Below are 26,996 nucleotides of genomic sequence, written 5' to 3'. Positions count from 1 at the left end.
CTGGATTTTTCTCTGACTGTCTGTCTTCTAGAATATTTTAAAGTTTTATGTGTACCATTCCAATCTTTTTCTTTTTTGTCAACAATTAACAAATGTAAGGCTAATAAAATCAAGTCCAGTGCCCAAACATGGGAATTTTTCCTGGTTAAAAGTCCTACTGATCACTTGAACATATGGTTCCTAATAATGTAAACAGATAATTTACAAGACAGCATCTGTTCTGTGTTTTTAATCTTTATTTTTATTTATTTATTTAGGAACCATATGGAGATGTGACAGAGAGGAGACTCCTTCGAGAGAAACTGAAATGTAAGGACTTCAAGTGGTTCTTGGAGAATGTGTACCCAGAGCTTCATGTACCTGAGGACAGACCAGGCTTCTTTGGCATGGTATGTGGTTGCTGTAAAGGGGCCTCCTTGCATTTCCCTGAGCTCATTCCAATGGTATTTTTATACCAAAGACAGCATGGGTTTTTGATAGAACTTAACATAGAATTGGTAGACTCCAAAATGTGGTTTCTATCAGAATCTTTATACAAGGGGATGCTATTTCTGAAGGAATCCTGTGACTGGGTTTGAGAACAGGTAATGTTGCCATGAGCTACACCTTCCAAATGATATCTTGCAAGTGCTAAGGCTAGCAAAGGATGACCTTTTAAATTTTTAAAACTTGAATATTAAAAAAAGAAACCACTGAAGTTTTCTGATTTTCAGTTGTCAACTTGAAAACAGTGCATTTTGAAATATGCATTTGCACTTCTTATATAATTAAAATTGATGCCCTGATGATAGAAAAGAGTGCTTATACTGTGTGCTCCCAGATAATACTAAATTCTCTGTGTCGAAACCAACATACTAATTTTTAATCTGGAAGACACTTTTGAACATTGCTGGTTCATTAACAGTTCTCACTGGCACAGTATGAATCCTCTTTTCCTTTCTTAGCAGGCTACAATTTTCAACCTTATTTGCAGCTTAAAATAAATACAAACTATAGCGTTGTGTATATCTTGTTACTGTAATCTTATTTGGAGATGACAAAGTTGGAGATGATGAAGCAAATACCTTCTTCCTCTGAGAAAAATGGCACATACCTGCTGCTTGACATGTCAGGAGCACAAGGTTATACCTTTCTGCCTGATAAAGACATGCAAAATACCTTCCTGATTTTAAATGCCATGTTGATTTTTAAATACTTATGTTATAACTCAATCACTGCAAATCTAGCTAAGCTGCATTCCAACAACAATTCATCACACCCAGCCAGTGTCACAATGGTCTTGGTTAACTGTTATTTGCATTTCAGTTACACTACACTGTTCTTTTTTTGGAGGAGAAAAAAAAAAGTCTCTTCTTTGTGGGCATGAAAAACACATAGGAAACTTGTCTCCCCATAATCTTTCCTTTGTTACTTGTTGAACAAGAAACTTCTTAATGCAGGAACAGTGTGTTTTCCTCTGAGTAAGCACTGACTAGCATTACTGAAGCAAAGACTCAAGAGCCTCTAAAAGAGCAGCCACCCTCCTCTGTCTTTAAACTTTCACTTGAATTGCTATCTCTGTGCAATCACTGACATGAGAGGTAGTATCCAGCATTATCCAGCACCTCAAATAGGGATAACATTAGTTCATGTTGTGTTGTTTTGTCCTGGACTGTTGACTGATAAGGCCAAAGACAGTAGAAGCAATAAGGTATTACAAAACTTATCTTTGAGAAGCATTTCAATAGCCTTATCCTTTTCTTAGCCTTCACCCTTCAGCAGCCAAAAGAAAGTTTGGACTAATGGTAGTGATAGCATTCCATTGGTCTTGAGAAGAGATTGCTGCAGGTCTTTTCAAGATTAACTGTGTGTGTCATCTTCAAGAAAAGAGTTGAAAATGCTTGGAAAAAAATAATTCTTGTTCAGAGCTGCTGGAGGTATCAGTGGTATAATTTAGGTGTGCTCCATATATTTCTCTAAAAACAGTTCTTAAATGCTGTCATCTAGTTGTGAGCATAATGAGAATACACCGTTTTCTGGCAGGAAGAATTTAAAATGTGATTAAAGTACAGTTACACTTGAAGAGAGTGTCAGTGCAAAAATGACACCTACTGATTTAACTGATTTGTGGATATTGAGCCCCATCTGTTAACTTCAGTAAATCATTGATCATGATCATGTTCTTTACTCCTGTGTTGTTTACTTAGTGCTTTGTTGGTTCACAAAAAGACTGTTTAAGCATGTTAGGCTTGTTAATAGTTCTGCCTAGTGTGAGGTTATTAATTGTTCAAAGAGATCGTGAAGGGATATGGGGATTTCTGCCTCCCCTGAAAATCTTTACACTGAAATTGAAAATCTTCTAAGATTACCCACAGGTCAGCCACCAGATATTGAAATAAATGCAAGAATTGTTGAGTGAAACTCAGTTCCATGCTCTGACAATTACACCCTTATGCTAACATTTTTTTTCCTGCTACCTAAATAAATATTTACCATTTCTGCTGAGATTGCTTGTCAGAAAATTCTGCCTGCCTAGAACTTTATTTAAACATACAGATTTTGAGTATTATTGCTTGAGCCATGATTGTGTTCTTATAAGATGCCTATGAGTAATATGAGTACCCTTTATTCCACAAAAGAATTTAGCAGAAATAATTCTTGAACACCACAATACATATTTCACTCAGTACTCTGAACAGCCATGCTTTGAGAAGGGATACCATCAGTGTTACTTCTCCTTGTTCATGGTTTGTTCGTGTTTTTTTTTTTTTTTAGATGGAGTTTTCTATATAAGTTCCAGTGCTGGTTGAGGTGCAGCAAAGTTCTAGGTTTGTCAGGGTGAGCAGCTGAATTGCAACAACAGTGTCACGTCATTGATTCGTTCAAAGGGTCTCTATTCTCTGGTGTTCTGTACTCCTTTCAGAGTTGCCGTTAAAGAGTTAACAGAGATCTGAGGATATTATTCACTTTGTTCTTTTTCCTTTATAAAAAGATGATATGAAAATAGCAGACACTTGGTAAAATTGTTCTCTGTTGCCTTTGAGGTAAAAGATTATCTTTGGTCAGTACACTGAGGCTGTTGGCTTGCCATAATTTCATGTCTTACCTTGTCCCAGGATATTATCTGCCCATACCACAAATGCATCAATATCCATGTCACAACAAAGGAATAAAGAGGAATTTTTTCTATACTGTGGATGAAAAGAAAGGTTGGCTGTGCTCCACTGGCTGTGTTTATCAACTAATACTATGAAGTTTTAATGTCAAAAATGCATTGTTGATGTAGGGCTTACAGTTATATGAAACATATATTTTTTTAAAAGAAAAATGTAAAGAATTACTTACAGAATGCCAGCTGCATTGCTGTAGTTAGATGCAAGTGTCCCGATACTAGTAAACAACAGACTACATTTCTCCAAGCACTAAAAGGTAAAGGTCTGAGCTGAATATCTCAGTAGTTGCTGTTTATGACCTGTCTCAGCTTCCAAATGAGATGGTAACTAAATGGCACTATAGAGCAAACGTGCAGTGTTTCACAAGGAGACAAAGGTGGGGAAAAAAAGGCATAGCCAGTAATACTGCATGAGCAGAACTTCTTAGAACTGAACTAAGTTTTTCAATGGCCAGGTGACCAACATTTCTTTTGCTTCTGTTTTTCTAATGCAGCATTCTGCAAAAGAATTAAGGTAAGTCACGGATAAAATGTTCTTATTGCATGATTTGTTTACAGTGGATATTGGAACAAAGGTAGCTCCAGCAAAGAATGGATGATTCTTATTTTGATAGAACTATTGCATGTAAAAAGAATTTAGACCGTATATTCTCTTAAATGGGAGAAAAACATTACTTTCACATACTCCGACTTTTTCTGCCTTGGAACAGATGACTGACTTCTCTTAGCATAAATGGTGGTATGATCAGATTTGAAAATCTAATTGTTTTCAGACCTTTGACACGTCAAATCAGGTCACTTATCTGCTTACCATTTACCATCCCCCTACATCTTAAACATCTATTAGGCTTCTTGATAAAGTGTATGAAAGAACACCTACCCATGTCTGATAAAACAACCTAAGAGAACCAAGTTGAAGAATTGGCAGTGTATGTGTAGGAATATGGCTGCACAGTTCACAAGTTTTTATGCCTGAAAAATGAAAATGAGAAATCATGTAGAGTAGCATTATAGGAATACAGGCTGTGAGTTTTAGCCATCTGAAGCAGAGATTAAGTTAGTAGTCTTTTGTACTACTTCTGTTTTGTTTTCTGTGGTTGGGCATTGTGTAACATGCATAAGAGGGCATTCTTGTGCCCTTGTTGCAATAATTCTGGTGGTGCATGGCATTTTAAAATAGGTTATTTAAAATTATAAGCCACAAAAGGCACTTGCTAGAGCAAATGCCAGGGAATGACAGCGAAGGGCACGCACTTGGAGTGATAGTAAAGGCTTTGGGTTGTCTGGAAGGGCACCAAGGATAAGTTCTTTGCTACGATCATCTTCCTCCTGGAGTCAGTAGACTGTCAAGCAAAGTCATACACTGCTAAAAATACCAATGAGAAACCCTCTGATCCTGAGGACAGCTACTGACTACAACAGAAGCTGATTCGTAATTTTAGAGATAATGATTCTAATTTTCAAGCGGGTATGACTTTGACTTATTTTTTATCATAGAATGTAAAAATATCAGATTATTGCTTTGTCTTGTGGTGTGTGTTAAAAGTCATCTTTGAAAGTGCTGTCTTCCCTGTTTCTGTTTTGTTTGTTTTAAATGTGCTTTCTTCCCCAGTGCTATAAAGGTAAAAAAACCATCTTCTTTTGACAGCTTAGGAGCTCAGTAGTTTTATACTCTTTTTAATAATAATGGCCAGAAGATTTCTTTCACTTCTGGTACATGTGGATGCTAAAAATAAGAATGAATTTTGAAATGTGCCAAATTTGGATGTTGGTGTATCCTTCAGTGAAAAATTACACCAAATGCATAGCAGTAATGTGTTTAGAGGGAAATTAAAACATAAGGCCTTCATTCCTAAATGTATAAATTTGGCATGTGTATTCCTATTAATAGCTTTGCCAAGACAGGTGGAAGACCAGGGGGAAGGACATACAGGGGAGATAGAGATTGTTCAATTCAGAGCTGTCTAGCCTGCTGCAGCCTCTTGCTTCTTTCTGTCTGTTACATGTTCACTTCATGGCACACCTCACTGCAGAGGGTGGGAGGAGGAGGTGGAAGAGTCCCCAGCCCATCACACTAGAACCCCCTGTCCCACACTGTCCCCATTTCCCTCCTCTCCCACTTGTATATGTGTATGTCACCTCAGAGGTGCTACTCAGGTTGTGATAGTGGGACTTTGGAATTACTCTATCAAGCACAACAGCTACAGCCCTGCAAGAAGCCTCAGGTCATGCCAGCACTATTGCCCTCCTCAGCCTCCAGTGTGTTTCCCCTGTCTTGGGCACACATCAAAGCATGAGGTATGCTGAGAACTAGCTGCCTGACAACAGGAGTAGGTGCAAAGCATCAGGAGGCACAAATCAGGTAGTAATAAAATAAGATGTTGGAGAAAATAAAATACGTGTGGAGCACAAGTATTTAATTTTCTTATTTCTGTGGTTTGTTCTTTGGTGAGTTTGAATCTTGAGGGGTTTGGTTGGATTTAACCTTTCATTTTTCAATTCTGTTTTTTTCTTTGCATTGAGAACTGAGGATATGATTATGGCTACTGGTGAAGAGAAGCAAAATTGCACCCTGCAGAAGTATCTCTTCTGAGATTTGCTCTGCTTGTTCTTCTTTTTTTTGTCTGTGATACAATTACACCCAGTAATGGGGGCATTCAGGTTGAACGTGTGTTTACAGAACTTGTTTTGCTCCATGTGTTTTTAAATTTGGTTAAGTGGGTAATGTTAGGATTCAGTAATTGTTATGGCATTGTTCCACTTAATTTCAGTTACCTTTGACTCCTGAATACTTAAATGCAAGTCCTCGTTAATTAGCCTGATTTTCTGAAATCAGCTAGCTTAGTATTTTAACATATAATCTAAAAATTGTGAGCCTATTGTGTTCTAGTAGTAAATAGCATTTAATGTCATATCTAGTGTCTGGTTCTGGTCTTAAAATCTGACTGCCTGTTCAACCTCAATAGGGGTACTGGAATTCTTTTGGGAACAAATCCTTTTTACATCTCATTTGAAAAACTGAAAAAACTACATAACCTTCTTTTCATTAGAAAATTAAAGAGACCCTGTGGGAGTGGAAATGAAAGACATGGCGGACTTCTGTTCTGCGTGAGTTGCGGGCTTGCTCAAGTTCATCTTAGCTTGATAGGAGGTGGTCCCCGCCTACTTCACTTGCAAACACCCTGGAACATTGTGTCATTGCTGGGGAGGCCTTCATGTCTGACTGGCTCAATGACCAAGTCAGGACTGTCTTCTCAGTTTTATTTCACTTCAGTCTGAAAGAGGTGATCCATTTGATCCATTCCAATTCCTGGTAAACACTCTGGGTTATAAACCTCACAGCCTAGCAGCTGTAAAGTGACTGAGATGTGTTTTCCTTACTCTAACATATTGTTCTGTTTTGCTTAGTTGAAGAATAGAGGAATGGCCAACTTCTGCTTTGATTATAACCCTTCAAATGAACATGAAATAACTGGACACAGGGTCATACTATACCCATGTCATGGCATGGGACAAAATCAGGTAAGGTTCATTGTTTTTATGTTCATTTTTACTAATGCTGTAGAATTGACGTGAAAAGTACAGTAATAAACTTTGCAATAGTGCTGAGAGAATATACTGCCGTAGAGAGATGATCTTAGATCTAATTTTGATTCTCCCTCTGGCTGCTATTAATTTTGATGTATCCTGAGGTCAGATTTTCATAGTTCTCAAGATGTATCTACTCAGACTAGGGAATTTGTGAATCTCTTAATCATGCCACTATGCAGAGCTCATTAACAGGGATTAATAGGACAGTAGTGAAGCCATATGACTTATAGGCCAGTGTTCACTTGTCTGCAACTGGTCTTGGGCATACCAGCTCTTTGTACAGTCCACATTGCCAAAGCCCTCGGTGTCAATGGGAACCTCACCTAATTTTGACTGCATGTGTCATTGTCCTATTTCTTTGTTCTTATCTAACTGCACAAGAGGTTCAGAACAGCACTGTCTCCAATATTCTGATCTGCAGAAGCATCCTCCTGGGTTAAGGCTATAAAATCCTTGTGAACACAGGTCCTAATGCTTTAGTTTTTGCCTTCTTGGTTTTGGTAATCTGAAAATGCTTCCTAGTATTTTTCTACATACAGTCTGAAACTGAATAACAGAGGTTAGTTGAGATACCCATAAAGCTTTCCACATAATGCCATGGTAAAAGTGTCATAGAACACCTAATGCCAATCTACAATGGCTCTTATTCATGGCTTTGAGTAGTCACCTTCTAAAACTGGGGGTTGGGGTTTGATGTGTGGCACATAACTTGTGCTGTTTTTGTTTTGTTCTGTTTCTTCAAACCCAAATTAGACTCCGAAAGTAATGCCTCCTATTTATTTCTGTGGAAATTAAAGTAGATAAACAGAGCACAGTAACACATCTGTCACCCGGCAATAAAATGTAATGGGATATTAATGGGAAAATTCAACCTCTACTGCCATACCACCAACTTCTGTCTCTGATATCATGAGCTAACATAAGAAAACATGATGCCTTACATTTGGAGCAACCCTTGTACTTACTTTCAGCAAGTGTCTATGTAACTATGTGATAGTTTTAGTGGTTTAACTGTGTTCTTAGGAAACGAATCCAAACGTTTGTCTCAGAAATGAAAAATAAGTTTGGAAAAGGAGCAGGGATATGCCACACATTTTATCAGCTTTCTTTCTGAACTCTGCTTTAGAAAAATGAAAGAAACTTGAGTGCTGAAAAACAAATCTATCTTGAGGAGGAAGTTAGTAGTATGAAATGCATTTTAAGTTTGGAAATAAAAATAAACTGCAGTCTGAGAGCAGGGTTTCAGATTCTACCTGAAGGCGATTTGTTTTTGACAGCACATTTATTGCCTTACTATTTAATATTTTTTATTAGTGTCTGTATTTTATTTTTTTTTTATTATTATTTTTAACTTTCATAAATTTTCTGTCCTGGGCTAAATGATGAAGGGAAAAGCCAAAAGAGAATTGTGTATTATAAAACTCAGAAGTATCAGTAATGGCAGATGTGGATCAAGTACTCAAAGACACACCACACCAACCCATTATACTACCTCAGCTCATCTCTCTGCCAAAGATGAGCATACGTATCTACATAGAAAATGAAACCTAGTTAAACCACTTCCTTATCAGGAGGTGTTTAATCTTTTGTAGACTGAATATGTAGAAACTGTCTGAATTTATGGGATTACCTGCTCTAAGCCATTTATAGTTTATTTATTTTTGTTTGTTTGTTGTCTTTTTTTTTAATCTTCTTGCATTAAGCATAACAGAAAAGAGAGGAGCTAAGTCTTTTTCTATTTATTTGAACAAAAGGCTAGTTTTAATTTTAACCCTTCTGTTCTCCCCGCCCCCCTCCAAAATAAAGAAATAGATAGATAAATAAAGACACAAGGTAGAAGGAAAAAGCAAAAAAGTGGTGGAATTCATAAGAAGTGTCTTCTTATGTGGTGACGTTTTTAGATTTGCTTATGAAGCACCTAAGCATCAACTGTAAATTCTCTGTGAAGGTATCACATAACTGGATTTTTGATGCTCTCACGTCTCTGCGGATGCACTAGTGCAGTGCATTGAAATTCCTGTGATGCCGGCAGCAGACTGAGAGCAGTCATGTTCTTGAGTTGTGCAATTGCTGCTCCCTCTGCTGGCATCCAGGGAGCAGGAGGAACGAGGAATGTACCTGACAGCAGTGTAAACCTACAAAAGAAAATAAGAGATGACACAAGAACTGGAAGTTCTACAGAAGGAAGGATAAAACAACGAGCAAAACAGTATTAGTGAAATTGGGGAAAAAGTCATGTAAGGGCTGACTGGAGCCTGGGAAAGAGGACCAAGGTGAGAAAGGGTAGAAGAAATCTGGGACAGAGGTAGGACAGCAAGTGGCAGGCAGGGCACATATGGCAGAAGTAGCAGTTAGGATCTCTGAAGAGTGAGAGTGAAAGAAGCAGGATCTCTGGAGACCGGTTGGAAATGTATAGGAAGACTTAACCTAGGAGCAGGCAAATGAGGGTCATGAGTAGGGGTGAAAGCAGCTATTCTGTAACAGAAAATGGGTAGCAGGAAGAACTGTGGGTGAGGAAACAGAAGGAAGCTAAAGTAAAACAAGATGTGCAGGTGAGATGGGAAATAGAAGTCAGGATTCCTGAATTTGTACTTCCTTTTTGTGGGTCATAGATTCTTAATCATCCTTAATGTTAGCCAGAAATTATCAATTGTATTAGCTCTTCTCCACCAAAATATAAGTCCTTGAGAGGCCATTGAGGAAAAATCTCAGTAGTGAGAAGATCTCTGATCTAGTAGCTGCTCTATCCACTTTTGGTATGTTTGATACCATGAGCAGCTTGCAGGCTTTGGTTTATACTCAGAGAAAAATGTTACTAAATTCTAGTGTTACTTTGTAAATCCACTGCTGAAGAAGGCTATAAATGGAGCCTTGTAAAATTAAAAGGAGAAAGCATGCTAATCTGCAGCATCCATCCAGATGCAACAAACAACTGTGAAGCTGTTCCTTTATTCACAAGTTGTAGGTTTAAAATGAGTATTTCACAGATTATTGTGGTACCTGAGGAAGCAAGATCTTCATCCTCAAATATGAAAATCCTGAACTAATGCTTAAAGAATAGGGAGCACCAGCTTGTTGGAGTAGAAAGAAAAACACTGGGCCAATGTTACCACATTTTACTTTTGTTGATGATGAGACAATTCTAGCATAAAGCAAATGTTGTAAGGTAGCTTACATCATAAGAGTAGATCCTAGCAATATGTTTCTAGGGGAAATCAATTCTCTTGAATTCTATGTCAGAAGGTAAATTTCAAGCTTAAAACTTGTCTTTTAAAAACACTTTCATTTGCTACTTCCTTTAATTGAATGGTGGTGAAAGTGTTCATTCAGGGATGTCATTTACATCACTGCCCTTGAAAACAGCCATGAAGCTTTGCAAGCAGCGGGCAGCATTTGCTAATGTACCGCTGCAACTGTTAACTGCTACTTTGGCAGAGAAATTCCACCTGAGGTTTCATTCATGAAAAGGCTACCACCAGTTTAGCTTAGATCAGAGCTCTGGTACCTGGAACTGTGTGCTTGCAGACTTGTTAATCACACAGTCCTACGTACATTAAAGTCCATTTTCAGTTTCTCTTTCAAGGCTGATTAGCTAGTGGTTGTTAAGAGTGGTCTCCTGGTAAGCGCAAGTATACACTAAGTTTCTGAATCACTATAGCTCCCTTCACACAGTTTGATAATCATTTTGTTCAGGAGTGAAACACGACAAAAGAGGATTCTTTCTCTCCCTTCTCCTTTTATTGCTTTTCACTAATGCAGCTATACTGTTGGTAACAAGCCATTTTCTGATGTACATAAAACCCTTGCCTACCCCACTGAGCATAATCTAAATCTGTTCTAAACACACATCCATGCACTATAGTTGTCTAAATTATTTATAAGCATGCTAAATACAAACAACTCTCATATTCTGCCATTCTCTTTAATGAAGTCCAAAATTTGGCAAATGTCCATGATAAAAATAAAAAATTAAGGAAGGCTTCAACCATAATTGCTGCGGGAAACAATGTTTTAGGGCATGCTCAGAACATTTGTATAGAATATTGCACAAGCAAAGCCCGTAAATTGTCTTTAATAGAGTTCTGCTTGTGTTTAAAAGCAGCTGTAGCTGATTTGTTCTGAATAATGTCTTAAAATGTCATGTAATAAAACGCTCATCACCGTACATCCTGAGTTGTTTTGTGACTGAACATGAACCTTGACCAAATTGCATTTGAACTATTCATTGAGAAGCTTCTTAATTAAAAGAAACATTGCTTTGTGACAGCTGTATTAAGAAGTTACAATATACAGGCTACAAACTGGTTTCTGTTCTCTTTTTAAAGGTGGTCTAAAATGTGAGAATAGAATATAGCAGTCAAGTGTTGTAAGTTCTTTAATGTTGGAACATCTGTTTTCCAGTGCATTTATTCAGCATTTTGATACACTCTTAAGTCCTACCAGAGTAAATCAGTGCTGTGGTGAGATTGATTTCCTGTAAAATAGCAAGCAAATAGCAGCAGTTAAGGCTTCTTGAATATATTTGGCAGATTTTCTTTCCACAATACCAACTTTAATATGTGAAATTTGGTATCTTTGGATCTCTTCCCTACAAATACTTTCTTGTGTACATAGGAAATTACTGCTGCCTTCTGTTTCTTCTCTTGCATTTGTAGTTTTTTGAGTACACATCCCATAATGAAATACGCTACAACACTCGACAGCCTGAAGCCTGTGCAGCAGTTATTGCGGGGACTGACTATTTGACAATGAATTTGTGTCAAGAGAACATTCACCTTGTTCCTGAAAACCAGAAGTTTGCTTTCAGAGAGGTAAGTGAGCCTCTTTGGCACAGTTTGGGTTTGTTTTCTTTGGGGGGGGAGAGGTGGGAGAAAAACTGCTGACTTTTTTTGGGGTAGGGTAGAAAAAGTAAACAAACCAATTTTATCTTACTGCCTCCACATTCTGGCCACAAGTGTTCCTATATTTGGACTGGGATTGTGTTTAGATAGGCATGACTCTCTGTCTTGGCTTTTAACATGTAAACATAGAACAGGGTAGCAACAACGTGCAGTTGAAGCACGTTCCAGTTGAACAGAAAGGCAAGAGGAAGGAAAGCACCCATCTGTAATTTGAAGGGAACTTCCATTCCCCCTCTCCAGCCAATCTTAGAGATGGCCAACTTTTGCTCTCCTTTCATGAACTTTTACTTCTCAATATTTTTACCTCCATATGTACTTCACCATTATCGCCATATTATCACCGCTGTTGCTTTAAACTGTTCCTTGTTTATGAGAAGCTGCTGCTTCTCCTCTGCCAGCAGCCTCCCCGTGAGCATCAGAAGTCCTCTCTGGATTTTTCTGCAACATAATGCAGCTGTGTAATTTGATGCCCCATCAGAAGATACCTTCTGCTCTATTCCTGCCCCCCACCCCCACACGGGGCTTGTCTTACTGACTGTAGGGACTCAGCAAATCCCTTCTTCAACTTCAATGACTATTACCAAGGAGAAGAAATGCTGATAAGTATGGAGTGTATTAAAAAAACATAACATGTCATCTTAGAAAACCTTGTGTTAGTAGGTTTTAATCTCTGAAGGAGTTCCTGAATGTCTCGGAGAAAATAAATTGCATGAAAAATGATGGCCTTGGTTAGCTTCTGGGGTGTTATTATTCGGCTAAGGGAAAAGGTCACATAATATATCAAAATGGTATATTTACATAATGTTTCTACATAATGCATCTAAATTCTACAAGCTCCACAGCTGACAAATCCTTGCCTAGATACTTCCATTAGTGATATGAGAACAGAGTAAATTCTAAAGAAAAACATGAAAATTACCATCTCTTCACTGAATCTAGTCCAGACTGAAGCTCATTGAGTAAAACTGTTTAAGAGGCTGGCTTTATCAATGGTATTTCATTTTTAACATTGACTTTATGAAATTTTTCAAATTCATATACATTAATTTCTAAGATGACAAATTTTAAATAAACTTCAGTCACTTCATAAAAGTAACTGAGAAAACACAGTTTTGGAATACATCTTGTTCCACAGCATTGCTAACCATTCACATTCAAAGTAATTCCTTAAGTTCCAGATACTAGGTCCTCTTTCCTTCTCATTGTTCCTCGGTGTGACTTGAGTCTACTGCTCTGCACTGATTTCTCTTCTTGTGCTGCATTAAATCAAAATCACTTGTTCCCGTGTTTCAGGGCGAGTATATGCCAAGTATCAGTACTGTGTATCTCCTGCTTTGTGTGGAGAAGTATCAGACACTAGAAGAGCAATCCTTAAATGAGTAGCATCATCAGAGATTTGAACAGCCTTCCCAGCTGCCTGGCCAGAATTAAGTTCTTCCTGGCATAGCATCAAAAGCAAGTGAGGCGGGTATTGATTAGTCCACTCAGAAACATGAATTATCACAAGTAGAAACCAGAAAGTCATTCAGCAGCTAAGCCTGCAAGCAAACCCATGAGCAAGTGCGCATCACTGGCCCTTGGAGGCTATGGAGCAAGGTGCCATAAGTGCAACATTCCTGAGAACTGAAGAGCAGACTTTCAGAGGACTCAAGCTTACACTCAGAAACAGAGTGGGGTTTTGAAAACAGTTGTGCAGGTGTCACCTGGGCCCAAGAAAGTCTCACAAGAAACACAACTCTTCTCCACAGTTGGTTACACCACCTTATTGCAACTTGGTATCTTGGCTGACAGTGCTTCCAGATTTGAGTGAGCTATGTGAAATGGGGGTAAAACAGTTTTGGAGACTCCTGTAACAGGAAGGCCTGAGTCCTCACATAGTGTTTTTTGGGAACATGAGTGCACAGGCCAGTCAGGCCTTATGGCTCTTAGGCAGCTGTGCCATAAGCAAATATACACTACACTACAAATATAATTTGTAAAGAAATGATCTTTTTTTTTTTTTTTTTTTTTTTTTTTGTGGGGGTGAGGGGGAATGAAACTATATCTGGAATAGGCAACTAACTAACTAAACATAACTAAATTTACTTGCTTCGTGCAGTCTAAGTTCTTGAATTTAAGTAACGCATATATTTTGCTTTGGTTTTCTCCGCTCATATTGTGGTGCAGTAACAAAAAGGAATGAGAGTGAGCTGAGAAAGGATACCTTTTACAAAGTTAAGTGTCAGAACACATTAAATAAGTTTAAAAGTTAGGTCTTTTGATAAAGTTTCTTAAGTTAAGCATTTTGGTTTTGCTGCATAGCCCCATGGGAAAGATATGCATGGTATCTTACTGTGAACATTGTGTTATAGTGATTTGTTTTTCATTTTTAAGACCTGTAAAGCAAAAATTATTTCTCTTTTTTTTTAGGATGGTACTTTGTTTCATATGCAAACTCAGAAGTGCTTACAAGCAGAGTCAAACTCCTACAATGGTAATCCAGCACCAGTACTACGACCGTGTACCAATTCAGACTACCAAAAATGGTTCTTCAAAGAAAGAAGTTGATCCAGATGTCGTCTAGTATATAGCTGAAAATGAAAACATTCTCTTTCTAGTCAGCAGGTAGTCAGCCTTTTGAGAATTCTTTAAGTGATATATTTTTATATGAGAAGGACAGTAATTAGTTTAAAAGGATTAAATTTTGTGTTTCTGAAGCATTAAACTGCACTAATTATGGAGAAATACATTAAGTAAGTACTGTGGTTATGTCATGTCACAGAACCTGCTCCTCTTCAGTTCCCTTTATTTGGCAGCTACATAACTGTTTCTGAAGTGTCTTAGGTTCTTTTCACAAGTGACAATGTATACTTTAATGTACTGTGTGAAAGAAAGTAAGGCAGTCAAAATAATTGCACTAATGTTATCTGCCAATAACTTAAAATGTTTATTTTTCTACTAAAACATTTTGCAGTTGTGCCTTTTAACAGATGCTAGTTAATATTTCTCCCCCTCTTTTAGATACCAACAGGGCAAATCTAGGCTAGTTCTGCCCCTAACTGGCTACAACAGGCCCCTCACTGAAGACAGTGTGGATTTGCACATTGTAGCAGAAAGGTCTGCATATTTTTGCACAGATAACAATCTAGATGCATACAGATTGCACATGCTTGACAATACTATACATTAAATGTTGTGACAATTTGAGTTGCTCGAGGCACTTGTTGAGTTTCTAAGCATGCTTTGGTCTGATTTTGCAAGAAGAGTGTTTTTTTCCTCACCTTTCATGAAGAAATGAGGCAACAATCGCAGCTGGAAATGTTTTATGTCTAGAAGTGAGAAGATTTTGACCATTCTTCCCTCAAAAATCTTGGTTTCTTCCATTATTTGTTCTTGTTTTCTGCATAAAATGTACAGAACTTCCTTTGAATCCTCATAAGTTCATGTCATTTTGTTGTATCTATTTATATGATTAGGGTGTAGGGGGAACATTTCTTCCTGTAGTGGATATACACGGACGTTCTACCAAGATCTATCAAAAACCCCATAGACTGAATATTTTTGTGGAGAACTTTAAAGCTCTGTCTCTGTGGGTTGGATTGATGAAATCAATGTTAGAACTAATAAAATATTTTGTAACTCCTTACAGTGGCAACTGTGGGAGTTTGTTTGTTTGTTTGTTTCATATGGTCAGTGGTTTTCTTTTAACCGTTCCTCTGATTTCTTGTGCTCTGATCCCTGTAGCAGCTGGGAGAAGACAGGTCTATTTTATGCTCTCTCAAGTTCCCATTTCTCATTAATGCTTTTGTTCACCTGCTAGCAGCAACTGTGTTCAGTTTGTGGAGTCACAAATCAAAGCTGTGTGTCTGCATGAGAGAGCTGTTTGAAGCATACCAACACAGCAAGGCTTTTCTGTTCATTTCTGTTTTGCCTTTCATGACTGTTGATTGCATTACATTTAATAAGCTAATGAAAGCCCAGCAATTACACTTGTAGACAAAATGCTCATTGACCATTAGGGTCAAAGAGGTTTTCTTACTTTTGAGACTTCCAGATTTTATCAGCAGGTGGTCGTACACAAGTGAAATTTAGTAATTGGAAATTGTTCTCTGTCCAAAAAATAAAAAAAAAAAGAAAAAAGATTGCAATCCAGATTGCACTCTAGTTCCCAATTCACCACTTCTTTACTGTATTTCCATAGTAAAGATTTATCCCTTTGGGTAAATAAGTTGCTGTCTTCTTCCTTTTATTCTTCTACAATTCTCCTTTCATTTACACATTGTGGATCATCAGTGTGGACTAGAACCTCTGTATGTGCAGTCTTGGCTGAACGTTTTATGATGGAGAATTATTGCAGCTTGCTCAGTCACTCTGGAACAACAGTTGTTGTTGTATACGCATAAGTCAACGTGGATTGGAAGCAGTATTTCTTGCTTGCTCTGCCGAAACAAAGACTTAAAAGCATGTTCAATTTTTGCCATGTTTATAGGAACTGATAAGACCTAGTAGACCTATTGGAAACCCTGAACTGATGGGACTGTGCTCCTGCATCCTATGTATGGAAACACTGTGATACTGCCTGGCTGGTAACTGTAAATCTGATGTTCTTGTGATTTCCTTTGTCTGTCTCAGCAGATTAATTTGACGTTGAGCTTTGTTCTGATACCTTGACAAGAAGACAGCACTAAAGATGTCTTGAGAGACTATGGGGCTAGGATCACACAGCTGTGTGTTTGCAGTTAAAACAGTAGGCTTTTTGGCAGTGTTTGAGAACACTGCATAAGCTCACAGTGCTAGAACAGTCATGGTTTGGTCTTCAAGTTAGCAGATGTAGGTGGAAAAGACCTTGGGAGGAACAAGAAGGGTATGATGGAGCACCCCTGCTCTACCAGCTTGCTGGTGGCTGGCTCCAGCAGCTGTAGCTGGGTCTGAATTAGAGCATCACGTCCATTTACAGAGGAAAACGATTTGGTTTGCTTATGCAATTTTTCCTATCTTCAAAAGGAAGAGGAAGGAAGACAGAAGACCCAGGGATGGAGCTGTGGTTTGATGGGAAGCATGGCATGCTTTGTGTGGCATCAGGCTGGCTCCCAGGGTGAAAAAGGACCAGCTGCAGAGCTCATTGCTTTGTGGGAAGGGAAAAGCAGTCTTGAATTTGTACATCCTCTGAAGGTATTTAACTTGCTGCAGAAGTGAAAGTGGTTAAGGGAAAAACAGCAGCACAGATATTTGGACCTGAAATTTGTGAACACTGAAGAAATACGTGAAGAATAAAGTGTGTTAACTCTTCACACACTGTGAGAAGACTTGATAATACCTGGAAGGTACTGGAAAGTATTATTTAACAGGAAGATATTGCACAGAACTGTTTACTGAAATACAGCTGAAGGGCTCACGTGACTGAATGCTGACATGACTGGATAATGTGCCAAGGAGAAAGTGGCATTTGATTTTCAAGCAAAGGGAGCAGGGTTTACCACAATTGTGAAGTGATGTGTAAGCCAACGAGGAATGAACAGACAGACAGAGAGTGCCTGCTGTTGACCACCAAATAAGAACAGAAAGGATTTTTGCGTAGCAGGTAAAGGATGAGTGCAATGTTAGAGGATGTCATCCAACTGTCATTCAACTGCACTGATTTTATGGTAGCGAGACGTTCTGAGGATTTCTAGGGAAAGGAAAACTAAAAAGGAGATAGCTTGGCAGGAGGCTGTCTCTGACATAACTTTTATTAATAGGTCTGGTGCAATTCTCTGTTAGGCCTCTCATTTCAAAGGGAGGTTCTACCCGTGTCTGTTAGGCGCAAAGGAGAAATTCCTGAGCGCTGCTGGCAGGAAAGAAGAGGATTTGCAGAAGATAATTATGTATGTATCTTATTGAAACCTTATATGCGGACCATACAAAAAGCTTTGATAGGATCTCAGATGAAGTCTTCAAAAGGATTGGAAAAGATGTTCTTTATTAAACAGCCTCAGTGCACCTACATTACAGCGTTGTCTATAGTTACTTGATCATAAACTATTTCTTGCATTAGGTTTCCTTTTTTATTTTTTTTTTTTCTTTTTACAAAAGATTTTGCAACTATCTTTTCCATGCCTTGCTGAGTACAGAGGAAGGATTTAGAGAGGCTTATTTAGCTTAATCCTCATTGTTCAATATATGGCTTTATTTATTTCCCCACATTAAGTCCCCAGCCTGAAAAATAAAGGTTATTTTCATAGCTTTTCTTAACATGGAACTTGAATGCTTCAGTGTCTCAGTGTTTCCCAAGCCTTTATTACTCCAACTTCATACCACGAAGCAAAAGCATCTCTGCTTTCGTGACAGAGAAGACTGCAACAAAGGTATTAAAATCCAAATTGCAATATTATTCAACAGACTAAATCTGAAGCACAGGTTTGGTTAGCTTAAATGGCAGCCAGCAATGCTCCAGACCTTTACAGTTTGAGCATAAGAACTGGAACTCACTTCTCACAGAATTATTTGAGTCGGAAGGTACCCCTTGAGGCCCTCTAGTCCAGCTCCCCTGCAGTGTTCAGGGTCACCTACAGCAGATGAGGGTGCTCAGAACCCCATCCTACCTGACCTTGAGTGTCTCCAGGGACAGGGCATCCACCAACTCTGAAGGAGTGATTCTACATGAAACAGCATTTGACAGACAGTCTTGGTACCTATTGCAGATCTAGTTAAGAACAGTGACATTCATTTTAGGATTGAAATGGTGATTAAAAATAATGTTATGTAAAATCAGTGTGCCCTCTGCTCCTGTTGGGATCCTAGGAAGATCTGTTCTTAGTGTAACGATCATCAGTTTTCTGGAAGAAAATAACGTGCCGTAAGTTTGCAGGTGACAAACTACAGGGCAGGCCACTTGCATGAATGGAGAGCACGCATTGTGATTTATTGCAAGGCAAGATCAGGCACACGGGAGAAAAAAGTGGCTCGCGTACTCAGGGAGAAAGTGTTGAAGACATAATGTGGATCGTTCCACAGGGAGGCAGCCTCTTGGGACAGCCTGGCTGCTTTGCCTCCAGGGGTTTGCTATTGCAGTGTGCACACATTAGTGTATGTGTGTGAGGGAATATCAGTAATGCCAGGAGTCCTTAATTTGATGTAGGCATGACAAGAATCACAGAATTACGGAACTACTTGGGTTGGAAAGAATCTCAAAGAGGTTCCAACCCCCTGCTGTGAACAGGGCTGTCCCCCACCAGCTCAGCTGCCCAGGGCCCCATCCAACCTGGCCTTCAGCAACTCCGGGGATGGGGCACCACAATTTCTCTGGGCATCCTCACCAAAGGCTGGCAACCTGCAATGAGACAAATTTGTACTGAATCTGATTCACATCTTAGCAAACTCACTAATGACTGAATTAATTTATTGAGAAAGGTGATGACCCCTTCTAAACTGATGTCTTTAGGTCAGCTCTGTTGGATGTCATTCCACAGGAAGGGCTGCAAAGAAAGAAGAGTTACGGGGTGACAGGTTAAGGGCTTTTGGCCCAAGGTCACCTTATTATGATCTTAGAATTTATTAAACTATAAAGATTCTTCCCGATTTATGGCATAGACGCCACCATTGTATATGGGATATATTAGGTTGGCCTTCATAGAATCATAAAGGTTGAAAAAGACCACTAAGATCATCCAGTCCAACCACCAACCCATGCCCGCTGACCACGTCCTTCAGTGCTACATCCACAGGGTTCCTGTATACCTCCAGGGACAGTAACTCCACCACTTCCCTGGGGTGTAGAAGAGAGAAGAAATTTTTTCCCTAATATTCAACCTGAATTGACCCCTGGTACAATCTGAGGCTGTTCCCTCTCATCCTATTGCTGTTACCTGCGAGAAGAGGCCTCCTTTCAGGCCGTTGTAGAGAGCAGTGAGGTGTCCCCTGAGCCTGCTGTTCTCCTACTAAACAATCCCAGTTTCTTCATCCGCCCCTCATCCCGGTTTTGTATCTATAGAATGGGAGATGCCCCGGGTCGGGTTTGGCAGGGCTGCCAGCGGGACGCACACCGGGTCTCTCCCGGCTCTACGGGGCTCCTCGCTGTGCAGGGGGGCCGTACTGGGATCAGGGCACGGCGCTGCCACTATGCGCTGCCGGGCTGCGGGAATCCTGCGGGGAGAGCAAAGGATAACCCAGAAATAACCTGGTTTTGCAGAACGCCGCGCTCCTGTGAGCGCGCTGCGGAGTTGCCATGGCCCAGGCTCCGTGTGTGTGTGTGTGTGTGTGTGCATTTGTGCGTGTGCGTGTGCGGTGGCGGAGGTGCCGAGCCGGCGTGGGCGCGTGTCTGCGTGCTGAGCTGGAGCGGGGGCGGGGGGGTACGCGCTCGCCGCGTGCCTTGCACCGTCCCCCGGCCCTTCCCGCATCGGAGCCGAAGGGCGGCACCTCCCTTCTCGCGGGGTTGCCCCGGCTATGAGAATGCGGCATTAGGGCTCTGCACCCCCGGCCCGCACCGTTCCCCCCCCACACACCAACCCCCCTCCTTCTTTCTTTTTTTTTTTCATTCTACCGGAGCATCCTATATATATATGTGTGTTTTCCTTTTGGAGGAAGAAGGAGGTGTTCAGTGAGGGCTTCTTCTCGCTCCCCCCTTCTCTCCCTCCCGCCCCCCCGTCCCCGCCCGAGAGGTGCCGTTCCTCCCCGAGCGGAGCGCAGCGGGGAGGCAGAGGCAGGTCCCGCTCCCTGCTCCGCCGCCGGGAGAGGAGGGGAGGAGAAGAGGAGGAAGAGGAGGAGGGTGCAGGGAAAGCGGAGGGGAGGGGGGGGGTGGGGGGGTTATTTATTTATTTATCGCTTCTGGTGGCTGCAGCTGGCAGACCTGGGAAGGAGTAGGCGCCATTGCCAGAAGGATTATTGCCAGGGGAGAGGAGAGAAAAGGGAGGGGGGGCGGAGGGGGGAGAGAGAGGAGACCCCGAGGCTCCCTTGGAAGCGGGAGGCGTTGCTTTCCCTCCCGCCGCCGGGGGATGTGCCCGGGCTGAGCGGGGCTCGGCTCCCTCCCGCCGCTCCGTCCGCCCCCCCTCCCCAGCTCTCCTCCTCCTCCTCCTCCTCCTCCCCCCATCCAGCAGCATGCATCCCTCTGTGCGGAGCCCGGCCGCCGCCACCTCCAGCCCTGCCATGCTGCTGCTGCTCCTGTGCCTAGGCTGGGTGCCGCCGGGCTGGGGCTGGTCGCGGGGCAGCACCCGGGGGGCGGCCGGGATGCCCCCCAACGCCACCACGCCGATCTCCATCATGGGTTTGATGCCGCTCAGCCAGTCCGAGGAGGACCAGAAGAGCAGGATCGGTCGGGGGGTGCTGCCCGCCGTGCAGCTGGCCATGGATCAGATCCGCAACGAGTCCCTGCTCAACCCCTATTTCCTGGACCTGCGCCTCTACGACACGGAGGTAGGGGCCGCCGGGGACGCGCCGCCGCCCAGTCCCGGGGCGCTGCGGGACCGGGGCGCAAGGGCAGCGCGGACGCGGGGGCTGCGGCGCCGCCGGTAGATGCGCGGGGAGAAGCGGCTGAGGACGCGGAGCCGTTCCGGAGATGTTCTGCCCGCGGGGCCCCGACCAGAACCGGCCGCTCTCAGCTTCTAGCAACAGATGCGCGCCGGCCGCTCCGTCTCCATCCGGATGCCTCCCCTTCCTCGTGCAGGACGCGGGCTCCGGAGGGCGGCTCGCAGCGAGGCGGTGGAGACCTGCGGAAAGAGTTAAATCTGCGGTGCCTCTGCCCGCGGGATGCTTGAGGGCCGCCCTGTCCCGGTGCGGCCCGGTGCGGTTCGGGGTGCGGAAGGAATGCGGGCGGGAGGCGGAGGCGTGGGGAACTTGGTACCCGGCTCTCCAACGCGCTCCGTTTGGGTCGCAACTTCGCCGAACGGAGGGAGATGCCGGCTCGATGCGGAGCCTGCCCTCAAGGTGGCAGCCGCCCCGCGTGAATCGAGCCGCGTTCCTTTCCACGACAGCCCCCGGTGCGGCGCGGGGATGGATGCTGAGAGCCCCCGTTGTGCTGCGGGAGCCCCTCTCCGGTTGCAGAGCGGCGATACCGGGCTGTGCTGGCTCTCCGTCCATAGGGTCGCCCCAGAAATCTCTCTCTGTGGGGCAGCTGCCCTTCACCGACACGCATTTGTCGTGGCGTTGTTTCGGACGGCTTGGGGTGGTAGCGCTGAGTGTGTCGTTTGGGTGCTGTTGGGTGCACAAGGCCGGAATGCTGCGCCAGGAGCGGCCCCGAGCTGCCGTTCGTCTCCTTAAAAAACGAACCTCTGCAATCAGAATGAAAAGAATTATGGGGGATTTTCGGAATGGCATTACCTGTTTCATAAAACGTGGTATTGGGGAGAAACAAGATCACGGTTCTCCCAGTCCTGTGTTCATTACATTATTCTGTTTAAATCCACCCCTCGGATGGGATCGTTGCGAAATAATGAGTACACAGGAAGTGGAGAAGCAGGAACCTTCCTTCTATGCACACATCCCAATCAATGAGGGGCTGCACCTGATTGCAATCAAAATATTTTGCAGTTGTTCATAGAGATTTTGGGTTCTGAGCAGGGTAGTCAGCGTTAAGATGAACAGAGCAACCAGAAGAATTGTCTGATTGGCTGTGGAATGTGCACCGGTTCCTTAAAAATTGCATTTTTACTGTTCGGTACTTCAGGGGGGGTTTGAAGCATCAGGATCCTGCTGCCCGTGTGCTGTGTGCATCCGGAGGCTTTTAAGCAATTAATAAATGGATGGTTATGGAATGCTAAATCAGGCAAATGTATGTATTTGGAGAGCGGTCGGGTCATTATTGCACGCTTAATAGTGACAAGTAAATAAACGAGTGTTTGTGAGGAGTGTTAGATTGACTGCACCGTAATGGAACAGCCTAATGGTTGGAACAGCCTATAAATACGTAATGGCAGCACAAACTTTTTCGTTGTGCTCAGCCATTACCTTATGTCTTACGGTAAGCAGAAGGGCTGCTCCCTCCTGCTGCCCGCTCGGTGCTCAGCCTGTTCCCAGACTGCTGATAGATGGATGCACCCAGAGGGCCTGGATCCTTGTCCTTACGTAACCACAGACCTGCTTCCCTTCAGGACCTCGCGGGTGCTTTGACATTGGCTCCTCTTGGAGAGAGAATGTGGGACCCTGAGCACCAGGGGTTTTTGAACAGAGGGAGAGGTGTTTGTTGTGTAGATATAGAGCCTGGTGAAATGCACGTCAGTGATTTAGGAAATGCATGGCAGTGATTTAGGCAATGCATGGCAGTGATTCAGAAACTCCCTCATGGAGTTCCATAATCACCCTCTGCTATGAACCGATGTTTGTGTTGCAGCTTTACGTAACACTTCAATAAAAAGCTCACAAAAAATAATCATGAAAGTATTATGAAGACAAACAAATCGGATCTCTTTTCATTACCGAGGCAGCTTCCTGGTAAAGTTGAACTGCATATTGTTTGCTTGATGTTTCTGTACAGTGGAGCACAGGGATGCCCGTATTTCTGACCACCATCAGAACTGCAGTGGGCTTCCCAACTTAGGCTGCTCTCTGTCTCTAACCCTGGAGCACTGGAGTGGCATTCCTTGCGCTTATCAACACAGTTAAGCTGAAGGAAGCTCAGAGTTCACTACAGTCCTTAATCCGTTATCTCAAGCAGCTATGATTCTGTGAATGATATCTTCAGTGCAAAATAAGACCACAGGTTACAGCAAGTATATGCCAACATGGAGGCTTCTGACTTGAGTACTGTTGATGGTTGAATGTGTCTGGAGCACGACCTTGATGCAGTTCAGTGAACCCTGCTTTACTGGCCTGTGGGCACGGCTTTATTTACTTGGACATTCTTGTCTGGGTTTGGCGAATGAAACACAGCTCGGGTACAGATGTCTGCAGAACTCTGGTATAAGTTGTAGCGAATTCAGGTAGTCCTGCTCATCTCAGGCAGAGCAGGAGCAAAGCCGAGATGAGACTCTTCGACAAAGTGTCGTAATTAGGTTATTTTAGAAACAAGAGTGATTATTTGTAAGGAGTCTTATCCAAGCCTATTGAAATTAATGGCAGTAATTCACTGATTCCAGCGGCCCTTGGACCAGGTCCTGGAAGTTAAGAGAGCTTGGTAGTTTATGGCTTTGGATCAATACCGTGATACAATATTTCTTCTCTTTCCAGTTCCTGTGATTGTAACAATAGTTTGCTGAAAATGCAAAGGAATTTCTTGTAGAATAGTGAGCTCGGGTCTCTACGTGCTGCATGCAGTTCTCGACTTCATTTAAATCAGGAAGGGTGGTATCTACATAAGCATCCTGGCACTCATCTGTTGGAGGAGAAAAAAAAAGCGGAGTAATCCTAAAATAAGGAGCTAAGCATTCTAATAGAGAATGTTATGCATTTCAATAGTATTTAATTTGCATCATGCAAAAACTGACCTCGCTGAAACTAGAGGAAGAGGCACAGTGGGAGAAGACAAGGGCCTTAATGGAAGTTGGATATCTGCCCTTCTGCATCTGGACGTCTTCCCTCGAATATGGAATACATTTTCCGATTTCTTGTAGGATCAGTGCTGTAGGTGTTGCACATTGAGACTGACATTTATAGCCAGGAAAGTCATGTCTGCAGGTTAGGGTTCTGTCACTTGTTTTTGGAGGGCAAAGGGAGTCTAGACCATGTGATAAAAAGAAAACCTTTCAGGACTAAGGGAGATATATTATCACAAAAACAGAAGAAAATTCATACTATGGCAGTGAGATTATTTAATTTCCTCTAATAACTACAAATAAATTGTAGTAATCCTGATGTAATCACATCTTTATGTAACAACATACTCTAATACCTTTAAAGAGCATAGAAGGGTGAGCTATGACGCATACACAAAACCTTTTAAGGAAAGTGGAAACTCCTTGATGTTTAATACATATTTGCCTTATGTTCTATTATTAAGGAGAAAATGCCTTACCTAATTTTTCTGACAAGAAGTTACAATACAGATAAGTTATAAAAAGGCCTTCTCTTTATTTTCCTTCTACTATGAAAATCTCTGTGTTTTACAACAAGACTTTCCTTCAAGGTTTAAAAAAGTCGTATAGGCTGTGCATGGGTCTGGCTCACTCCTACCAGCTACTCTATGCTGAAAGAGACCTTCAGCCTCCAAGTAAAGGTGTCTTTTGCAGAAAAGCCCACTAAGGGCTGCTGTCAACAAAGTTGACTCATGTCTTGCTCCAGTATGCCAGACTAAGAGTCACACACTTATTAAGGACAGGCAACATAGTCTAGGAGCAGGAGAGGCATTTTCTGTCAGTGGTGCAAAATAAGGGATCCGTGAGGAGTGTGAAGCACAGAGTTCAATGTCTGGTCCTCAGAGGACTGTCAGCTTCTGGTTGCCACCTGATCAGCTCTTCCCTGACAGAGTAGAGCGAAAGCATCCCCCTGAGAGACATGCACACGGTGTGCTGGTTAGGCTGGTTGTCTCAGGAGGCATAGGCTGGAGTCACTCTGACAGCTGCTGGATTTGTGTGGGGACGTGTGGTGAATCAGGATCTGGAGTGAGTCTAACACTCTCTGTACATGGATGGTGCACCCCAAGGTGAAACTTGAACTCCACCAGCACATGTTGGTAGGCCTGCCCTCCAATCTCCAGCTCCTCTGGGGTCAGCCCATCCTTCTGTCTGCAGCCATGGCAAGCATGGCATGAATGGGGCCCCAGATCCAAGTTGTGCAGTGGTGCTTCATCTTCCCCCCAGGACTTGGGCCTGCACACAGGGTGTATCAGCAGAAGGTCTGTGCTTCTTTGAGATAACAACATAAACACAGCCTTGCTCCCCCACGTCATTAGTGAGTGTTCTGAGTGCTGTATTTCCTGGAGCTTTATTTTCATTTTTAAGGCAGAACTCAAAATAGGACAGGTGAGGTGTTGTCCTAGTCATCTGTTCTAAGAGGAGCAGCCAGCTGAATACAAAGGAGATTAGGGCTAAAAGTCAGACTGAACTGACAGACTCTGGTATTATCATAAGCTTGTGTCTGGCATGTGTTGAGTTGTTGGGTAATTTCTTACTTTTAGTATCACCGAGTGCTTAATGTTTTTTGATATATGCAGATAGTTTAGACTCACAATATACATGTGTTGTCACGTTGTACAGGTGATGATCACAGGCTGCCCTGCTGGCAGCTTTCTGCCTAGAATGAATGTATTTGTTAAAGCTGTCAATGTTCCCTTTGACTTTCATGCAGTATGGCTCCACTTAAGGCATATAAACTCTTTTTGCATTTGAGTTTTGTAAACTTGCTGGGAGTCATCTAAAAGTTAAGCATTTATGTTAATTCCATGCTGGTTTTTCCACTGATGCTAAGATGTAGGTGTGGAGAGGAGAGAAATCATGTATTCACAGCACCCACTCTTCTGGGTGTGGATCTCAGACCCGCAGAATGTATATCCTCTAAATATCTTTGCAGAGAGATTAAAGCCAATGTATCATTTTTCTGGCATATGTCTTGCAATTTCATGTAGAACTTATCCAATGCATGCTGCAAAACATACTGTTATGGATTCTTTTAATTCAAATGCCAAACACATTCTGTCAGCGCAGAATAAGTAATTTTTTGAGTAAATCCAGGAAGGAGTTTCCATTTACATTTGCAGAAATAGGGGAAGGCCCTGTCCTCTGAAACGGTTACCAACAACCGTAAATTACTCAGGTTTGTGGAAAAGATGGAGTGTAATATTTCTAGCGATAACTGTGAAGAAAATATTTTGTGATAGGGAAAGGGAGAGGAAGGAGCTAGAAGAGAGATTGGTGGCATTCACACAAAAAGTTTTCTGTGCAATATTTGTACTGTTTTAATTGAACACGTGCAGCTGTTTGAGATGGTGATGAACAGCACCACATCTCAAAGCTACAGATCAGCATCTCACGCAAATGACGTAATGAAGTAATGATGCATTTGTGGCTCAAGCTTTGTTCTCCACTTGGAATTTCATTGCTTTATGGGAATTTTCTTGGCATATCATGGAATAGCAATGCATGTGAGGAAGCTGCGGGAAGTGTGAACCAAACAGTTCCTTCACAAAACTCAGATGGAGGCCATTGCCACCACTGGACAGCAGATACTTCTTCTTAGCAAGGTTTGAACCTTGGAATAAAGAGTTCTGGCTCAGATGGTTGGGTGGTAGAAGTTAAGAAAGGAAATCCACCACAATCCATTTTGGTTCAGCTAAATTTGGAGCAGCTGGGGCAAGCAGACAAGCACACTGAGGTCAGTCAGTCAGCCCTGGTGTGACTTAGTCCTGTGGAGATGAGTGCGGGTACATTGGAGCCCCTTGCTGGAGCTCTATTTCAAACCGCAAGATTCCAAATTGAGAGGCCACAGATACATCACTTTTTTTTTTTTCTTCTTTTTTTTTCTTTTTTCTTTTT

General features: G+C 42.1%; 2 protein-coding genes across 2 annotated transcripts in view; both read left to right on the top strand.

Moving 5' to 3' along the window:
• GALNT12 (polypeptide N-acetylgalactosaminyltransferase 12) overlaps positions 1-15,307 on the top strand; it is a 41,328-nt gene extending 26,021 nt beyond the window's left edge. Inside the window, exons 7-10 of the mRNA XM_015854243.2 lie at positions 258-389; positions 6,560-6,673; positions 11,398-11,553; positions 14,053-15,307. Of these exons, the coding sequence (XP_015709729.1) occupies positions 258-389; positions 6,560-6,673; positions 11,398-11,553; positions 14,053-14,190 (540 nt within the window). The 3' untranslated portion in view covers positions 14,191-15,307. The remainder of the gene's footprint in view (positions 1-257; positions 390-6,559; positions 6,674-11,397; positions 11,554-14,052) is intronic.
• Positions 15,308-20,437: 5,130 nt separating this feature from the next.
• GABBR2 (gamma-aminobutyric acid type B receptor subunit 2) overlaps positions 20,438-26,996 on the top strand; it is a 449,900-nt gene continuing 443,341 nt past the window's right edge. The window contains exon 1 of the mRNA XM_015854241.2: positions 20,438-21,009. Coding sequence (XP_015709727.1) covers positions 20,695-21,009 — 315 coding nt within the window. The 5' untranslated portion in view covers positions 20,438-20,694. The remainder of the gene's footprint in view (positions 21,010-26,996) is intronic.

Source organism: Coturnix japonica, chromosome 2, assembly GCF_001577835.2.
Source record: "Coturnix japonica isolate 7356 chromosome 2, Coturnix japonica 2.1, whole genome shotgun sequence".
Taxonomy (NCBI): Eukaryota; Metazoa; Chordata; class Aves; order Galliformes; family Phasianidae; genus Coturnix; species Coturnix japonica.
The sequence above is the reverse complement of the archived record's forward strand: the minus strand, read 5'-3'. Positions and strand labels throughout refer to the sequence as shown.